The 19,176-nt window shown below is 43.4% G+C and overlaps 1 protein-coding gene across 2 annotated transcripts in view; it reads right to left on the bottom strand.

Annotated features, from left to right (window-relative positions):
• Positions 1-764: 764 nt before the first annotated feature.
• fkbp10a (FKBP prolyl isomerase 10a) overlaps positions 765-19,176 on the bottom strand; it is a 387,049-nt gene continuing 368,637 nt past the window's right edge. For both annotated transcript variants that reach the window (XM_081377332.1, XM_081377333.1), the window contains 3 exons: positions 4,539-4,702; positions 1,500-1,716; positions 765-1,004 (listed from right to left, as the gene is read on the bottom strand). In XM_081377332.1, the coding sequence (XP_081233458.1) occupies positions 1,528-1,716; positions 4,539-4,702 (353 nt within the window). In that variant the 3' untranslated portion in view covers positions 765-1,004; positions 1,500-1,527. The remainder of the gene's footprint in view (positions 1,005-1,499; positions 1,717-4,538; positions 4,703-19,176) is intronic.

Here is a 19,176-nt window from a genome sequence, read left to right as displayed (position 1 = left end):
ATATTGTTAAAAGCGCTATTTGAATGAAGGTGACTTGACTTGACTAGACAGAAAAAAAGGACATACTGTAGAAAGGTGTGGTAGATTTTTCCCTAAACCTAACTACGTCCTATAATATTTATACTCTAGCTCGTCTACACATCGGTGTCGGCCGAGTCTAACCCTAGACCCTAGCGCGTTTACACATCGACGTCGGCTGGGTGCTAATCCTATACTCTAGCGCGTGCGTCTACACATCGATGTCGGCTGAGTCTTATCCTATACCTTAGCGCAGGGTTTCTCAAACTCGGTCCTGGAGAGCCACTGTCCTGCACAGTTTAGCTCCAACCCTGATCAAACACACAAAGCTGTGAGTTTCTAGTGATCCTGAAGACATTGATTAGCTTGTTCAGGTGTGTTTGATCAGGGTTGGAGCTAAACTGTGCAGGACAGTGGCCCTCCAGGACAGAGTTTGAGAAACCCTGCCCTAGTGCGTCTACACATCGACGTCAGCTGGGTGCTAATTCTTGTTCCCCTAACTAGCTTTCTTCCTGCGCAGGAATAAGCGACAAACAGACTTCCGCAAATGTCCTCTAAATGCTTTAATCACGGCCGAAGGATCTTTCGAGAAGTTCTCAGAGAATCTCTCCCAAGAAGAAGCAAGACCGGATGATCTCAGACAAATTGCATTGAGAATCCCATCAGCTAACACGAATACAACAGTTTTTATAGAATAAGGAGGTATGGCAAAAATGTCATGCTGCATTACATAATTTCCCCACAATTTGATTGGTTTTCAAAGACAAACCCTTCTGTTACTAGGTAAAGCAAACTTTGTTTTAATGATTACTTCATTGTTAATCACAAGGTTCAAACTTAATCATCTGTCTAGTTTCATTTCCCATATTTGTTATTTTTACACTCACACAACCAAAGTAAAAGGAGTATGGCAACACAACATACAACATTCAAAAACACAGGACAGAACATTTTAGTACATTGTGTTTTGAAGTGTTATGTTAGGCCTAAAAAGAGAAATAAGGTTAGATGTTAGAAACATGGTTAGTTTAATATACAGTTTACTATTTTATCTATTAAAAATCCACCACAAAGGTCATTTATTATAACATATCTTCTAATGCGGCCTCTTAAACACTGCAACAATTATTATTATTATTTTTATAGTGCAATTTATGTCATTGGAACTGTGGCGAGCAGGACGAGGGCCGTAGGAGAGCGACACGAGGCCGGTGGCGTAATTACTGATGAGCGACACCTGCGCGACGCACCAGTGTCGTATCTCTCACTGTCGTCGCTCCTCCTTTATGCTTCCGCTCATCCTTGAGAGATACGAGACCGGTGCGTTGCACAGGTGTCGCTCATCAGTAATTACGCCACCGGCCTCGTGCCGCTCTCCCACAGCCCTTGGCCTCGTCCTGCTCGCCACAGGAACCTTATCCATTACCGAACCTATGAATTATGAATCCAATTACCATTGAATTATAAAAACCTGATAATACCTGAATTATACAAACTAGTTTGTTGCCCTTACAGCTCCTCATGTATAGGCACTTCCTCTTCCTCATTTACTGTGATGTTCAGTTCATCTTCAGTTATCTTGCCATCTGTGTTGCGATCTTGATTTTTGAACATGTCCTTTAGGACAGTGTCACTGTCTATTCCTGGATGTATGCGGCCTCTGCCTTCAGCCACCTGTATCATAATGAAAGCTGAAAACTGCAGAAGAAAAGAACAAAAATAATTGGTAAGCAGATGCAATATACATTCATGTCACAAGTCATACCAGTCACAGAGGTCTCTGTATTTTCTCTTCAAATGTGTGTGATAGGAGGGAGTCTGTTTAATTGTATGCTGACTTGATTAGACATTGTGTTCTCGAGTCACCAGGCACTGTTGTTGTGCAAATGAGCGAGCCAGAGCGCATTAAGGGTTTTCTGTTAGAATGGTGTCATGTCGACAATACATTTATTCTAGAGCTGTCGTAAAGCCAAAACAATCTCTGTTACATTAATTTACTATTATCACTGTAAAGTTGCTTTGAAACAATCTATATTGTTAAAAGCACTATGTAAATGAAGGTGACTTGACTTGACTAGATCGCTACAGACTGGGCCATTGGGCCAATCAGAGCAGAGCAGGCTCTTGGATAGGAGGGGTTTAGAGAGACTGATTCATCCATCGAGTCGTTTGAGAATCATTGAAAAATGTGGTGATTGCAATGTGATTTATCTAACGTGCCCGCGGAGTACCAGGACCTGAAGGAGGTGTTCAGTAAGTCTTGGGCTGCGTCTCTTCCTCCGCACCATCCTTATGACTGTGCAATAGATTTACTGCCAGGTACAACTCCGCCTAAAGGCAAGTTATATTCGCTTTCTGTTCCAGAGAGGGGGGCCATGGAGAAATATATTTCTGACTCTCTAGCAACAGGGTTCATCCGTCCTTCCTCTTCTCCAGCGGGGGCGGGGTTATTTTTCGTGGGGAAGAAGGATGGATCTCTGCGACCTTATTGAACGTATTGATTACTGAGGGCTGAACAGCATCATGATAAAGAATACTTTTCCTTTGCCGTTGATGTCTTCAGCCTTTGAGAGGTTGCAGGGAGCGTCTATCTTCACTAAATTGGACTTACGTAATGCTTATCATTTGGTCCGCATCAGGAAGGGAGATGAGTGGAAGACTGCTTTTAACACCCCCAGGGGGCACTTTGAATACTTGGTCATGCTTTTCGGTTTGTCCAACTTCCCAGCAGTCTTCCAGGCACTCGTCAACGACGTGCTGCGAGATATGGTCGACCAGTTCATATACAGTATGTCTACCTGGATGACATATTGATTTTTTCATCATCTCTCCAGGAACACGTGCAGCACGTCCGGCGAGTGCTTCAGAGGTTGCTAGAGAATGGGCTTTTTGTCAAGGCGGAGAAATGTGATTTTCATGCACAGTCTGTTCCTTTCCTAAGTTACATTGTGTCGTCTGAGGGAATATGTATGGATCCTGAGAAGGTTAAGGCTGTAGTAGAATGGCCAAGTCCAGATTCCCGTAAGGCCCTACAGCGGTTTCTGGGGTTCGCCAATTTCTACAGACGGTTTATTCGCAATTTCAGCCAACTAGCCTCACCTCTGACCGCCTTGACCTCCCCCAAAACTACGTTCAGGTGGTCAGACGCAGCTGAGGCTGCGTTTGCCAAACTCAAGAGCCGCTTTGTTTCGGCTCCCATCCTGATTACCCCTGATCCTTCACGTCAGTTCGTGGTGGAGGTCGATACGTCAGAGGTGGGGGTAGGTGCAGTGATATCCCAGCGTTCTCCCACAGACGACAGAATGCACCCATGCGCGTTTTTGTCCCACCGTTTGTCCCCTGCCGAACGCAATTATGACATTGGTAACAGAGAGTTGTTGGCAGTCAAGTTAGCACTGGAGGAATGGTGCCACTAGTTAGAAGGGTCGGGGGTACCTTTTATCGTCTGGACCGACCACAAGAATCTGGAATACATTAAAACCGCCAAAAGATTTAACTCCAGGCAGGCTCGTTGGGCACTTTTTTTCGGACGCTTTGATTTTACTCTCTCGTACTGCCCGGGTTCCAAGAACATCAAACCCGATTCTTTATCGCGCATTTTTGACCGTTCCGAACGCCTGTCTACTCCCGAGTGCATTTTACCCGATAATCTATATGTCTCCACACTCGTATGGGAGGTCGAATCGAAGGTCAAGACAGCCTTAGAAGGGGTAACGCCCCCGGTCAGTTGCCCACCGAATCGTTTATTTGTGCCGGTTAAGGTCTGACGTTATTCAGTGGGGGCATTGTTCCAACGTGGCTTGTCATCCAGGAGTTAGTCGCACCAAGTTTCTGGTTAAGCAGCGATTCTGGTGGCCACGTATGGCTCATGACGTTCACAATTTTGTGTTGGCTTGCTCAGTTTGCGCCACTGGTAAGACTTCCAATCGACCCCCTGATGGGCTACTTCAACCGCTGCCGGTCCCTTCGAGACCCTGGTCCCACATTTCGCTAGATTTTGTCACCGCCCTCCCACCCTCCAAGGGTAACACGGTAGTTTTGACCGTGATGGACCGGTTCTCGAAGGCGGCTCATTTCATTCCCTTGCCCAAATTACCCTCAGCCAAGGAGACAGTGTTGACCGTCATTAATCACGTCTTTCGCTTACATGGCCTCCCGACAGACGTGGTTTCCGACAGAGGACCCCAATTTGTGTCCAAATTCTGGCAAGAGTTTTGTAAGTTATTGGGGGCGACTGTCAGTCTGTCCTCAGGGTTTCATCCCCAGAGCAATGGTCATACTGAGAGAGCCAACCAAGATTTGGAGAGAACGTTGCAATGTCTGGTCTCCAAGAATCCTTCCTCATGGAGCCAACAACTGTCTATGGTGGAGTACGCCCACAATACGTAACCAGTGTCATCTATGGGCCTATCTCCGTTTGAGTGTAGTGTAAATGGGGTATCAGTCCATGGGCCGCTCAGTTCTATATACCTAGAAAGAAATGGTTCAACATTAATTAGCCAGACAGCAAAAAAACATACCTCCTCCAGTGGTACCTCCTGGTCTTGGTTCATATCCATGACAGGAAACAGTGGCTCAGGACTGTCCTGCAGCCAGATGAACAAAAAGCCCTCAGGAACACCCTTCTGCAGCTGTAGTAGTTCCAGCTCAAACAGCAACACTGCACTGCTGGGTACACCCAACGCTGGAGGAATGGAGAGAGAAACAGACAGACAGAAGGGATCAGGGAAACCTGCGATATCTAAGCGACCAAAACCTAGACGGTATACTATACATAAAGCCAGTACTTATTTTGCATACCATTGTAGTTATCGTGGCTATCAGTGGGCAGTAATGATTTAAGCTATTTACATATGAGAGTGATGTAGAAACAAGTTGTTGTTGTTTATGTTTTTTTTCAAGTAACATCACAACAATTTACATTAAAGTAAATGTACCATGACTTTCTCACTAACCGCCCTCAGTTTGTCAGACTCTGTCTCACTCTCTACCTCTCCTCCACCCTCACTCTCATCACCGGTTCCCCACAGGGATGTGTGCCGAGTCCACTACTCTACTGCCTCTATACAAATGACTGTATCCCTACACACTCCTCCAATCACATCATAAAATTTGCATATGACATCAGTGATCAGTGACTAAAAGAGTTAGCTGGCCTGGCACGAATTCCAGGCACGATTCATCGACCGAAAATGCATGCAGGTCCCCTACCATCTTGACAGAGGCCAATGCAAGCAGGAGTCTTTAACGACAGAATTGTTAACTCGACTGACTGCAAAGGCTCAAAGGGAGGTCTCTGAAGTGATAAGGTCTCTGGGAGGTCAGCACCAGAGATAAGTCCCAAGAGGGTATGGAGGGGACGCAAGGCAGATTCAATCTCCTCGCTCCCCCAAGGAACCTGATGACCAGGTTGTCATGCCGCTTGAAAATGTGTTTGTTTCAGCAGTTCAGTGTGGTTTGTTTATCTTGTAACCATAGTAATTTAGTACTAGTGCATGTTGGGAAACAGGAAGTAAAATTGCCATGTGGTAATCAGCTACAGGAATGTGTGTGCTCTATCAGTCGTTTCTGAGTCGATCGCTTTTCCTTCTCCCTTTTTGCTAAGGCAACGCCTGTAAGTATTTCTCATCGTGTAATATTTGGTTACTGCTTACTTTTAATTTTGTAAGATTATTGAGACGGCTAAATTAGCTTTGTTTATTGCTGCTGGTTGTTTCTACTAGCTTGATTGTGTTTGTCATATAGGCTACACTGCTATGTTAGCTAAGTGGTGCTACTTACACTGTTACTGTGTATTTGGGTTTGATTAATAATATAGACATCTCATTGTACTGTATTGCAGTTTCACAAAATTCCCAGTAAACTTCATGGAAATGAATCAACTGTGTCCTGGAGTTTCTTGGGAGTGTTTAAGCTGAATGGAACATAGCCCATGACACAGGTCGTGCCTTCCCACGGATTTCCTATCCACTGCATCGTGATGTGCGGCAATAGAGGCAGCAAACACTTTGAGGGTGGAGGGAGACAGCCTTCGCTCCAACCCCTCTTGCAGGAAAGAAAGCACGGTCCTGATCAAGCATCCTCGGGGGTCTTCTCTGTGAGAAGAACACCACTCAACAAACAGGTTCCACCTCAATGCGTAAGCATGCCTCGTAGAGGGTGCTCTTGCAGAAGCGATGGTGTCTACGACTGATTGTGGTAGATTACCTAGAACCTCTGCTTCCCATCCAGGGACCAGACATGAAGTTTCCAGAGGTCTGGGTGCGGGTGCCATATGGTTCCTGAAAGAGAAGGTCCTCCCTCAGAGGAATGGGCCAGGGAGGGGATGACGAGAGGAGCACAAGCTGTGTGCCAGTGCATCCGTGCCGAGAGTGCCCTCGTTTAGGGAATAAAACATCTGGCAATGGGACGAGTCTGATTGGCAAACAGATCAATATATGCGGCTCCAAAGTGGTCCCAGATCAGCTGAACCACCTGGGGATGAAGTCTCCACTCTCCGGGGGCCACATGCTGTCGTGAGAGCTCGTCGGTGGCACGATTGAGCAGGCCGGGGATATGAGTGGCACGAAGCAACCTCAGATGCTTCTGACTCCATAAAAGGAGGTGGCGGGCGAGTTGTGACAAGCGATGGGAGCGAAGACCACCTTGATGGTTGATGTACGCAATGGTGTCCGTACGGACCAGTACATGTTTGCCGAGCAGTGGCATTTTGAGGCGTCTCAAAGCAAGGTGTACTGCCAACAACTCGATGCAATTGATGTGCCAATACAGATGGGAGTCTGTCCTGTACGTGGCACCCTAGCCGGTGTTGGAGGCATCTGTGAAGACCAAAGCATGCCTGGACACTTGTTTTAGGGGCACTCCGGACTAGAGAAACGAAGGGTCTGACCACGGGCTGAAGGAGAGGCGGCAGACTTGAGTGATTGTCACCCGTAGCATGCCGCTCTGCCACGCCCACCTCAGGGCTCAGCCATGAAGCCAGTGCTGAAGTGGTCTCATATGAAGCAAGCTGAGCGGCGTTACTGCAGCTGCGGCTGCCATTTGCCTCAGGAGCCTCTGAAAAAATTTCAGTGAGACCACTGTCCTGCTCTTGAACGTATTCAGGCAGTTCAGCACCGACTGGGCACGCTCCTCTGTGTGGCGTGCCGTCTGTTTGACTGAGTCCAGCTCCATACCATGAGAGATCCTCTCCCCGGGGGTGAGTTTGCTCTTTTCCCAGTTAACCCGAAGACCCAACTGGCTGACATGTTGGATCAACACGTCCCTGTGTTCACACAACTGTTCCCGAGACTGAGCTAGTATCAGCCAATCGTCGAGGTAGTTAAGGACACGAACACCACGCTCTCTCATGAGAGCAATGGCCGCGATCTTCGTAAAGACGCGGGGCGACAGGGCCAGCCCGAAGGTTAGGACTTTGTACTAATACGCTCGACCCTCAAACGCAAAACGCAGGAAGGGCCTGTGTCGCTGCAGGATGGAGACATGAAAGTACGTGTCTTACAGTTCAATCGCTGTTAGCATCTTGAATGGAATCTTGTAAAGGGCCCAATTCAAGACATGCAGGTCCAAGATTGGTCTTAACCCACCACCTTTCTTGGGTACAATGAAGTAGCGGCTGTAGAAGCCGTACTTCATTTTGGCTAGGGGAACTGGATCTATCGCATCCTTCACCAGTATGCTGATGGCAGCAGCAGGCCGCCGGGCCAGGATGTGTTGGATATCCTCCATCTGCTCCTGAGCAGCAGAGAACTGTTGGGCGCAGTTCTCCGCCGCGTCGCCGAACAACCCAACCTGGGAAATTGGGGATTCCAGGAACCGAACCTTGTCCGCATTCGCCATATCAACCAGGCTGAGCCAACTATGGCGCTTCTGAACCACCAGGGTGGACATCGCTAGACCGATCACACAGGCCGCAACGCTTGTGCTCCGGAGAGCCCAGTCAGTTGCAGTGTGGAGCTCACTCATGAGCACACGGTCTAGACACCAGCCACCATAGTCACATGTTTGCCGGGAGCCAGAGCGCCTGACATCAAAGTAAATTTAAAAGTGCTGGCTAATGCTAATCGTAAATTCTCTAACATTATTATTCACGTCGGCCCTAATGATGTTAGACTCCGCCAGTCGGAGATCACAAAAATTAACATTAAGAGGTGTTTGAACTTGCAAGTACGATATCAGGCACTGTAATTTGCTCTGGCCCCCTTCCTGTTCGCCGGAGTGATGAGATAGTTAGTAGATTGTCCTCACTCAATGGCTGGCTGTCGAGGTGGTGTCCGCAAAATAATATAGAATTTTGGGGCAGACCTGACCTTTTGAAAGAGATGGTATTCATCCCTCCTGTGATGGTGCTGCTCTTCTATCTAGTAATATGGCACATAGTCTTAGAGCTCAAACATGACAATCTGGGCCTCAGGTCAGGAAGCAGACAGACTGGCTAAACCGACTGTCTGCTAGCTGTCTCACGTCAACAAGGTCAGATAAATCCCATCACATAGAGCCTCTTTCACCTAGATATAAACATATAGAGACTGTGTCTGTTCCCCGACATACAAAAAACTCCTAAACCCATTCAAGGGTAAAATTTTTATTGATGTTCAACAAATAAAAAACAGATATAATACGGATGAACAAATGATAAGGCTCGGGTTGCTGAATATTCGATCCCTTACTTCAAAAGCACTCATTGTTAATGATATGATTATAGACTATAATCTAGATGTGCTGTGTTTGACAGAAACCTGGCTAAAACCAGACAATTATATTATTTTAAATGAGTCCACCCCGCAAGATTACTGTTATAAACATGAACCTCGTCTGAAAGGCAAAGTTGTTGCTGTAATTTACAGTAATATCTTCAGAATTACTGAGAAGTCTTGTTTTAAATATAATTCTTTTGAAGTGTTGTTGCTAAATGTAACACTGTCTATTCTAGTGTAAATGATAAATCACGTTTAACATTTGTGCTGGCTACTGTATACAGGTCACCAGGGCACCATAAAGACTTTAGCCAAGGCTGCAAAGTCGACTCTGTGTTACAAATATGTTAGACCTATCACTTCTGCCACTAAAGATTGCTTTATTAATGATCTTCCTGATCAGTTTCATCATCTCAGCATCCCAGATAGCCTAGAAGAACTAGATATTGCGACAGAAACTTTTAACTCTCTCTTTTCCAGCACTTATTATTGCTTATTTTTCAAACCTATTAGAAGAAAATAAACAAAACCCTATGTGTTTATTTGAAAGAGTGGCTAAACTAACGAAAAATAAATCTTCAACCCCAGACGTTTCCAAGCAGCACAGCAGTAATTACTTTATGAACTTCTTTACTAACAAGATTGATAATATCAGGGAGAAAATTATAACTATGCAACCATCTACTACAGTATCGCATCAGGCAGTGCATTGTAGTCTCCTTGAAGAAAAATTTGATTCATTCGTTGCTATAGGAGAGGAAGAATTTACTAAACTCTTTAAATCATCTAAATCAACAACATGTATGTTAGACCCTATTCCGACTAAACTACTGAAAGAGATGCTTCCAGAGGTCACAGATCCTCTTCTTAATATCATTAATTCATCTTTGTCACTAAGGATATGTACCGAGAACTTTTAAACTGGCTATGATTAAACCACTCGTTAAAAAAACGCAACTTGATCCTACAGAATTAGTAAATTACAGGCCGATCTCGAATCTACCTTTTCTGTCAAAGATACTAGAAAAGGCAGTATCCTCACAACTATGTTCCTTTTTAGAAAGAAATGATATCTGCGAGGATTTCCAGTCAGGATTTAGACCGTACCATAGTACTGAGACAGCTCTCATTAGAGTTACAAATGATTTGCTCTTATCATCCGATCATGGTTGTATCTCGCTATTAGTGTTACTCGATCTTAGTGCTGCATTTGACACTATCGACCACAACATTCTTTTAAATAGACTCGAAAATGATGTTGGCTTTAGTGGAATTGCATTAGCATGGTTTAAATCAGTGGTTCTCAACTCCAGTCCTCGGGACCCGTTGCTCTGCACATTTTGTATGTCTCTCTTATCTGACACACTCAGTTCAGTTCATGGAGTCTCTCTTAACGAGCTGATGATCTGATTCAGGTGTGTTAAATAAGGGAGACATACAAAATGTGCAGAGCAGCGGGTCCTGAGGACTGGAGTTGAGAACCACTGGTTTAAATCATACTTATCTGACCGTTATCAGTTTGTAGCAGTAAATGAAGAGATGTCTCATCGATCACAAGTTCAGTATGGCGTACCACAAGGCTCAGTACTAGGACCGTTGCTGTTCACTTGTACATGTTACCTTGTACATGTTACCCTTAGGAGATAACATTAGGAAGCATGGCATTAGTTTTCACTGTTATGCTGATGATACTCAGCTCTATATTTCTTCACGCCCTGACGAAACTTACCAATTCACAAAATTAACGGAATGCATAGCTGAAATAAAAAAAAACTGGATGGCTAGTAATTTCCTAATACTTAAATCTAAAAAAAAAAAAACAGAGATTCTAATTATTGGACAAAAAACTTCCTCACATAATAACCTAGAATACTGTCTAACACTTTATTGCTGCTCTGTCAAGTCTTCGTCGTTGGTTAGGAAACTGTGTGTGGTCTTTGATAATAATCTTTCATTTTGAAAGTCACGTGTCTAGTATCTGTAAAACCGCATTTTTCCATCTTAAAAATATATCTAAATTACGCCATATGCTCTCAATGACAAATGCGGAACAATCAGTTCATGTGTTTATGACATCAAGGCTAGATTATTGTAATGCTCTTATGGGTGGTTTCCCTGAATGCTTAATAAACAAACTACAGCTGGTCCAAAACACAGCAGCTAGAGTTCTTACCAGAACCAGGAAGTATGACCATATTAGCCCAGTTCTGTAAACACTGAATTGGCTCCCTATTAAACATCGTATCAATTTTTAAATATTGCTGATTACTTACAAAGCACTAAATGGTTTAGCTCCCCAGTACTTGAGCAAGTTCTTAATGCATTATAGACCTTCACGTCTATTGCGATCTCAAAATTCTGGCCAGTTGATAATACCCTAGAATATCAAAATCGACTGCTGGCGGTAAATCCTTTTCCTATTTAGCACCACAACTTTGGAACAGTCTTCCTAACATTGTCCGGGAAGCAGACACACTCTGTCAGTTCAAATCTAGAATAACAACACATCATCTATAGCAAACCAAAGCAACAGCAGCAGCAGGAGCAACAAAGAACAATTCTGTGCTTTCCATTCTGTGACAGTTCTTAGCTAGAAAAATAAAGAAGGCGTCTGAAAGTTATGTCTGGTCATCAGTTTGTGTGTAAATGTACATTTTTCATTTATCTGTGGCAGGTATAATGATGGCTGACTGAGTTCAGGTGGGGACCAGAAGGGATGCTGGAAAATGTAGTTCTGGTGACTTGGCTGGTGACTTAGGATTGTGATGCTAATAAATTACACCAGCATTCATCCCCTTATTTTTAAGGCATTCTTACAATTAGTATTGTTAGACATATTAAAATTAAAACAATGATTTCTATACTACAAAAAAAAAAAAAAACAGGAAAAGGGGAGGGGGAGGGGGAAGCCCTCACTCAAGACTTCCAGACCTTAAACATATTAATATGCCACCTATCTTAATGAAACATTTCCAGAAAAACATGACTATACACGCTAAACATGCTCTGTAAAAATGGCTTACTTATAGGGTCTAAACTCCCACTACAATATATTTTACATTTACATTTATTCAATTTGCAGACACTTTTATCCAAAGTGACTTACAAATGAGGAACTCAGCAAGTGATTGTGAAGAGGCAAATAAACACAAGAAGTGCTCAAAATACAAAGTTTCAGACATTGCTTAGAGTAGCAAAAGCTAGAATAGAGAGATATTAAAGGGAAGTGAACACATCGATTTTTAAAAAAAATTATGATGAGTGCTCACGGAAGATGATGAGTGCTCACGGAAGAGATGAGTTTGAATATTGTCAGGGATTCTGCATTCCGTATGAAGGCAGGGAGATCAGATCACTCCAGATTTTGTGCCTCTCTGTGATGGTGCCATCAGCCGTCGCTCATGCTCATAGGCTTCTGGTAGGGATGTAGACTCATAAGAGCGAGTGGAAGTAGGACGGTGCAGAGCCTGTGGTAGATCTGTAAGCAAGCATCAATGCCTTGAACTTGATGCAAGCAGCAAGTCGTAGCCAGTGCAGAGAGATTAAGAGAGGTGTGACGTGGGCCCTTTTGTGCTCGTTGATGACAAGACGTGGGGCAGCGTTCTAAATAATTTGTAGAGGTTTGATCGCACATGATGGAAGTCCAGCCAGAAGAGCATTGCAGTAATCAAGCCTAGAAATGACCAAGGCCTGGATGAGATTGTGTTGTTAAGGAAAGGCCTGATCTTTCTGTTGTGTAGTTCAAACCTGCATGAATGAGCTGTCTTTGCAATGTGGTCTTTGAAGGTCAGTTGGTCCTCAAAGATTACTCCAAGATTTCTGGCCAACCTTGATGGGGTGATTGATCATGAACCTAGCTGGATGGTGAAATCATGATGTAAAGTCGCATTGGCAGGGAGCTGCAGGTGATGTTTTTTCATCTGACAGACAGCTTGGGATTCGTGCAGCTAATGTGGGAACATTTGGTTGAAATGAAAGGTAGAGCTGTGTGTCATCAGCATAGCAATGGTAGATGAAACCATGTGCCTGTATAATGGGTCCCAGTTATGTAGTGTATATGGAGAAGAGGGAGGGTTCAAAGAACTGAGCAATGAGGACCCCCTGTGATTAGTTGATGTGCTTTGCATACCTCTTTCCAGGCAATCCTGAAAGACCTACCTGTGAGCTAGGATTCAAACCAGTAAACAGTTGTTCCTGTAATGTCCAGTGATGAGAGGGTGGAGAGAAGTATCTGATGATTCACAGTGTCAAAGGCAGCACACTGCAATGAGTTTCTGTAATTTGAACAGTATTTTACTGTAATATGTACAGTAAGATACTGTAAAATATGTATACAGTATGTTACTGTAAACAGCAAAGGATTATGGGACAATATATGGTCACTACTGTAATTCTTCCCTACTGTAATAAATTAACAGGAGTGAACTTGCCCACGAAAAACTGACCAATGGCAAGAGAGATTTCTTTTCAAGTGTTTTTTTGACGAGTTGAAGTGGCAGTTAATGCATGGACAAAAGATCATGTAACTCACCAAAAAGGTTAGTATATTATTTCTATTTTATTAACATTTTCAAATGTTTTTACTTATGTTAACAGCAAACTAACATGATTTATCGTTTTGTTTTCGTCTGAATGGTTTTGGTGCCTTTTTTTCCTGACTGTCCGTCAGAATGGTTTTGGTGCCTTACTGCATTTTTTCCTGACTGTCAGTCGGGTCGCTGTCACGGTGATAATATTAACTGGTGAGTAAGTTAAGTTCACCTATATTAGCCGAAATATTCTTTAGTTAAAACGATAAAAAATAATGTTTCTGTGTTCCTCTGCCTCTTAAGCAAGTTAGCTCATCAGGCGGGCGGAGTCGTCGGTAACGTTAACCGCAGCAAGCTAACGTGAAATACTGAGGTAAAGTGAGATAGACGCAACCCTTGTTTAAGTGCGGTTTTTAAACAATATTTTCACGTATATGCTTTGATTTATTTTCAGGTTTGTGATCTGGATAATGTCATCTGCAATCTGCAACGATGGAGGTGTGTGTTGGAGCCTTTTCATTGCCGTCATTATGAATAATAGTGATAAAATCAACTGGTAACATTAGGTTAACTTCACCTAAATTAGCCGAAGTAAACTTATTAAACAGAGAAGCATAATAACTTTGGTATGTTCCGTCTCCTCTTTCACAATTTAACTAGTTTGGTAGATGTACAACGTAAATACTGAGTAAAACTAAGTTAAAGGGATAGTACACCTTAAACAGATAATTATGTAGGGGAGACCGGGGACAGTTGCAACAGGGGATGGTTGCAACATGTAATTTTTCTCCAATCAGAAACAAGCTAGAGTGATGACACTCATATCGCACATGCACAGTTAGACCCTCCCCCCACCAAGAAGACAGTAGACATATTCAACATCTGCTGCTGCATTTATTGAACAAAACTTGTTTTGGAGGTATGAAAGTAAATTTTTTCATGAGATGCATTTTTGTCATACTGTCCTGACGTTTTGTAGCTCGATGGAGTTTTTAGCCCCCAATTGCTCCTTCCAGGCAGCTAACCCTAACCTCAACCTTAAACCTACCCATTCCCAATCATTTGATTATGAATTAATCAAAACTTACTTAGTTTGAATTATTGTTTTGTTGACTTCTAAGTGACATGGTTAGCATGTGTCAAAGCCAGTGTGTCTAGCAGGCATATGATGTTCTGTCATGGCTGATAGGTCTGGGGACGGTTGCAACAAGTTATAAATTGCATGTTTAATAAAAGTTTGTTGCATTGTAAATTGTTCAATTCTTCCTGTCTGACACTGAAATATGGAGAGATTGAATAGCATTGTGCGGTTGCAACATCTGGCTTCTTCCATTCAAATAAATACTGTGAACGATATGTCAGATATAATCATCTTTAAATGGTATGGGTAATTAGCAGACAGATGCAAGTTTAATATATACAAATTTGGTTGGTCTAGTCCAAATAGTCTCTGATACCCCTTTTCCACCAAAAAATAACTGGTTCGGAACTGGTGCTGGTTCAAATTTGGTTCAACTTGCGAACCTTCTCAGAACCTGTTTGTTTTTCCACTGACTAGAGAGCCCAGCGAATGACGTCATTGCGTCACTGTGTACGTTGCCATACGTCTTAGCTTTCGCCAACTTCAAGCATAACAATTACAATGGCAGACTACATCAGACTGTACATCACTGCTGACGCTCTCCACTAATACACAGAACGGGTTGACGTTGGAGGAGGAAGAGGAGGAGGAGGAGGAGGAAAGTGTTAGCAATATAACATTATCAATATAGCAAAGTTTTGCTAACTAATATTTTTAATGTTGTTTAATTGATTAAAAACTATAAACACCATACAACATCATGTCTTACCTCATCTTCACCCCACATGTTATTGTTGTTAGTAATAAGTTCTGTTATTGTATTTTAGTTTTTTCTGTAAACTATAACACTAAAAGGCTGCTGTGACTTTGTTTCAGGAGAGTCTGTTCTCTAAGCAAAAACATGGATGCTGACTATAAAGGGCAGAATCATCATCCAGTTACAACAGCTAACAGACTCTTCTTCTGCATTAGCTGTCTATTTTGTCGAATGCATAATTAGGTAAACCAAAATATATATATATCATATATATCATTTTTCAGCCACTAGTTGAGTTTGGTTCTCAGTCTTCCCACTGTGATTTTTCAGCCTTTATTTCAGATGGTATAGTTTCCCTGGTAGATGGCAACCAAAATGTTCCAGTTAAAATCTTAAGAGACACTGGAGCTTTAGATTCTTTTATTCTGGAATCTGTTTTGCCGTTCTCTAAGGGGTCTGATACTGGCAGTTGTGTAATGGTACGTGGTATGGGTTTAGTTCCATTCTCTTCTCCTTTACATGAAGTTACCCTAAAATGTGGTCTGGTAGAGGGTGATGTAGCTGTTGGGGTTAGACCCCAGTTGCCAGTAGAGGGAGTCCACATGATTTTGGGGAATGACTTGGCCGGTAGTAAGGTGTGGGCAGATGGCAAATTAAACATCTTTAAGAAGCAACCTTCAGTGCCCCGTGAATGTGTATCTCCAGATTGCAGCAGTGTGTCTCCTGAGGTGTTTCCAGTTTGTGCTGTTACTCGCTCTATCTCTCGTAAGGAAGTTGATAGTAAGCCAGAAAGTCTTGAGTTGCCAGTTAAACTACAGACAGAACAGTTGACTAGTTCTAGAGATTCATTGGTGGCTGAGCAAAAGGCCGATACTACTTTGGCTGATCTGTTTGATAAAGTTGTTCCTGATTCAGTGGTGAGGAATAGTGCTCAGTGTTCTTTTCTTCTTGATGGGCTGTTGGTCAGGAAATGGATTCCACACTGTGGTCAGGGTTTAGGAGAACCAATGTTTCAAATAGTTGTACCTACTACTTTGCGAAATAAAGTGTTGCAAACTTCACATGATGATGTGGCAGGTCATATGGGTGTTCGTAAAACTTATGATCGCATACTCCGTTATTTTTTCTGGCAACGGTTAAAGCGGGATGTCCATCCATCCATCCATCCATCTTCCTCCGCTTATCCGGGGCCGGGTCGCGGGGGCAGCAGTCTAAGCAGAGATGCCCAGACTTCCCTCTCCCCGGACACTTCCTCCAGCTCTTCTGGGGGGACACCGAGGCGTTCCCAGGCCAGCCGGGAGACATAGTCTCTCCAGCGTGACCTAGGTCTTCCCCGGGGTCTCCTCCCAGTGGGACGCGCCCGGAACACCTTCCCGGGAAGGCGTCCAGGAGGCATCCGAAACAGATGCCCGAGCCACCTCTGCTGACCCCTCTCGATGTGGAGGAGCAGCGGCTCTACTCTGAGCTCCTCCCGAGTGACCGAGCTTCTCACCCTATCTCTAAGGGATCAATGGTATTGCTGAGCCATGTTGTTCAAATTGGGCTTCACCCTGTCTTCTGGTCAAAAAGTCTGATTCCACTTTCAGACCCTGCACTGATTATAGAAAAGTAAACAATGTTACTAAAGCAGACCGTTACCCTCTTCCTAGGATGGAGGACTGTATTGATCAAGTTGGGTCAGCAAAGTATGTTAGCAAATTTGATCTTTTAAAGGGATATTGGCAAGTACCCCTTACCAAAAGAGCTTGTGAGATTGCTACCTTTATAACTCCATCTGGTTTGTTCTCTTATACAGTTATGCCTTTTGGCTTGCGGAATGCTCCAGCCACCTTCCAGAGGCTGATGAATCGGGTGGTCTCAGGTCTGGAAGGGTGTGCCGTGTATTTGGACGACGTGGTCGTCTACTCTGACTCCTGGGATGAGCATGTCCAAAGGGTGCAAGCCCTGTTCGAAAGACTGGTGTGGGCCAGGTTAACTATCAATTTGGCAAAATGTGAGTTTGCCAAAGCTACAGTCACATACCTAGGCAAAGTTGTTGGTCAGGGTTTTGTTTGTCCTGTGGAAGCCAAGGTTCAGGCTGTGAAGCAGTTTCCACAGCCCTCCACAAAGAAAGAACTGATGCGCTTTCTGGGAATGGTGGGGTACTACCGTGCGTTTTGTAAAAACTTTTCGGTAGTAGTGTCCCCACTGACCAATCTGTTGAAGGCCAAGGCTGAATTTATCTGGTCCACCCAGTGTCAAGAGGCATTTGATGCAGTTAAGGCTCTTTTGTGTTTGGCACCTGTGTTGGCAGCACCAAATTTTGGAAAACCTTTCAAATTGCAGGTAGACGCCAGTCAAATCGGTGCTGGGGCTGTGCTTCTCCAGGAAAATGATGGAAATGTTGAGTGTCCAGTCAGTTTCTTCTCCCGGAAATTTAATAAGTATCAGCAAAACTATTCTGTAATTGAAAAGGAGGCTCTAGGACTCATTTGGGCTCTACAGCACTTCGAAGTCTATGTTGGTTCCGGTTTGACCCCTTTAACTGTGTTAACTGACCACAACCCACTCATTTTTCTTAAATCCCTGAAAAAAAACCCAACCAACGCCTGATGCGTTGGGCTTTGTTCTTGCAACCATTCAACCTCGATATTAGACACATTAGCGGTAAGGATAATATCATTGCTGATGCCCTGTCCCGTGCTCCTTTAACCTAGTTTGTATCTTCTCTCTGCTAGCCCCTGCTGGTTGTCTGCACCTCTTTCTCTTAAATTGCTCCCCAGGTACCAGGGCTGCTGAGTTTGAGGGACGGACAGTCAGCCAGGGGACATGGGGCGACTGCAAGGAGCTGGGACTGGTATCCTTTTTTTTCTTTTTGAGGAATTTTGGATTGTTTTAAATCAGTTGGGCCAAATTTTGGGCTGAGGGTGGGACCCTCATTTTAAGGAGGGGGGTGTCACGGCCCCTCCTCTGCCTTGCAGGGGCGGTTCCTCCTGCAGGCAGAGGAGGGTCGTTAGTGATTGGAGCCACCTGGGCTCAGGGTATTTAAACTGCTTCACTAACCACTCTCTCTCTCTCTCTCTGCTCCTCCAGGTATGATCCTGTTTTGTTTGTTCCTTTGTAGTTATGATTTAGATTTTACTCAGTCATGTACACACACAGATTCACGCATCCATGCATTTTACATTACACCTTACATTATGACATTTCCACACCTCATTTCTTTTTCTTTGTTTAAAGTTAATAGTTTTGATTTACAATAAAGACAACCTTTTGGATTGGCCTATACTTCTTGTTTGTGTCCCCTCATTTTAAAGTAATGAAGAGATATGCAGAGGTTTCACCAAAATGTTGTCTGTGATGCAGTTGCGCTTATTAATTGGGTGAAGTAAATTATTTATTTGCTTCGCGGTCCACTCAAATCGCCCCTCCGCTCGCTCCAAAAAAGGAAAAAATCTACATGTATATCACTTTTAGCTTAGACCACAGCCTTACCTCCTAAAGAACTAATGAGCAACAACAACATTTTTCAAATAGAAATGTTTTATTTCAAATGACAAATTAGTCACAAAAATTCCTGTAAAATTAAATGAATAAATGGGCCTAATAATATAAATAAAAATTATATAAACAAAAATATACATAATATTGAGAGAGAGCCAATGGTAGTCAGAGTATCTTTGGTGAATGGAAAGACAAGGCCACAGCCTGGCACAAAATGGGAGGGTCCTTAGAAACTTCTAGTTCAGCATCGTCTTCACGTCAGCATCTCAGAGAAGAGTAAGAGAGAGCTAAGAGAGCTGATCTTGTGTTTTTAAGGCGTGAAGATGTCACACCCTCTGGGGGTGCAAGAGCCAATGAGAAGATTTCCCTTTGGAGGGAAATTTTACTTTACAACCTATTGTTCAAGCAGGCCTTTGAACATGTAGTTTGATTGGATGTTTAACACAAGAATCTTTAAGATGCTTATAATACTAATGCGTCACAAAGTTAGCAAAATGTAATGTAAATTAACAAATGGGAAACGAAGATTGGAGTTTATAGAGACCAAACATGCCACACATATGATTTTGGTTAACCATAATATGCAAAGTCTGAAACATTAACCCAATAGAG

The sequence above is a fragment of the Scardinius erythrophthalmus genome, assembly GCF_964197995.2.
Source record: "Scardinius erythrophthalmus genome assembly, chromosome: 10".
NCBI lineage: Eukaryota > Metazoa > Chordata > Actinopteri > Cypriniformes > Leuciscidae > Scardinius > Scardinius erythrophthalmus.
The sequence above is the reverse complement of the archived record's forward strand: the minus strand, read 5'-3'. Positions and strand labels throughout refer to the sequence as shown.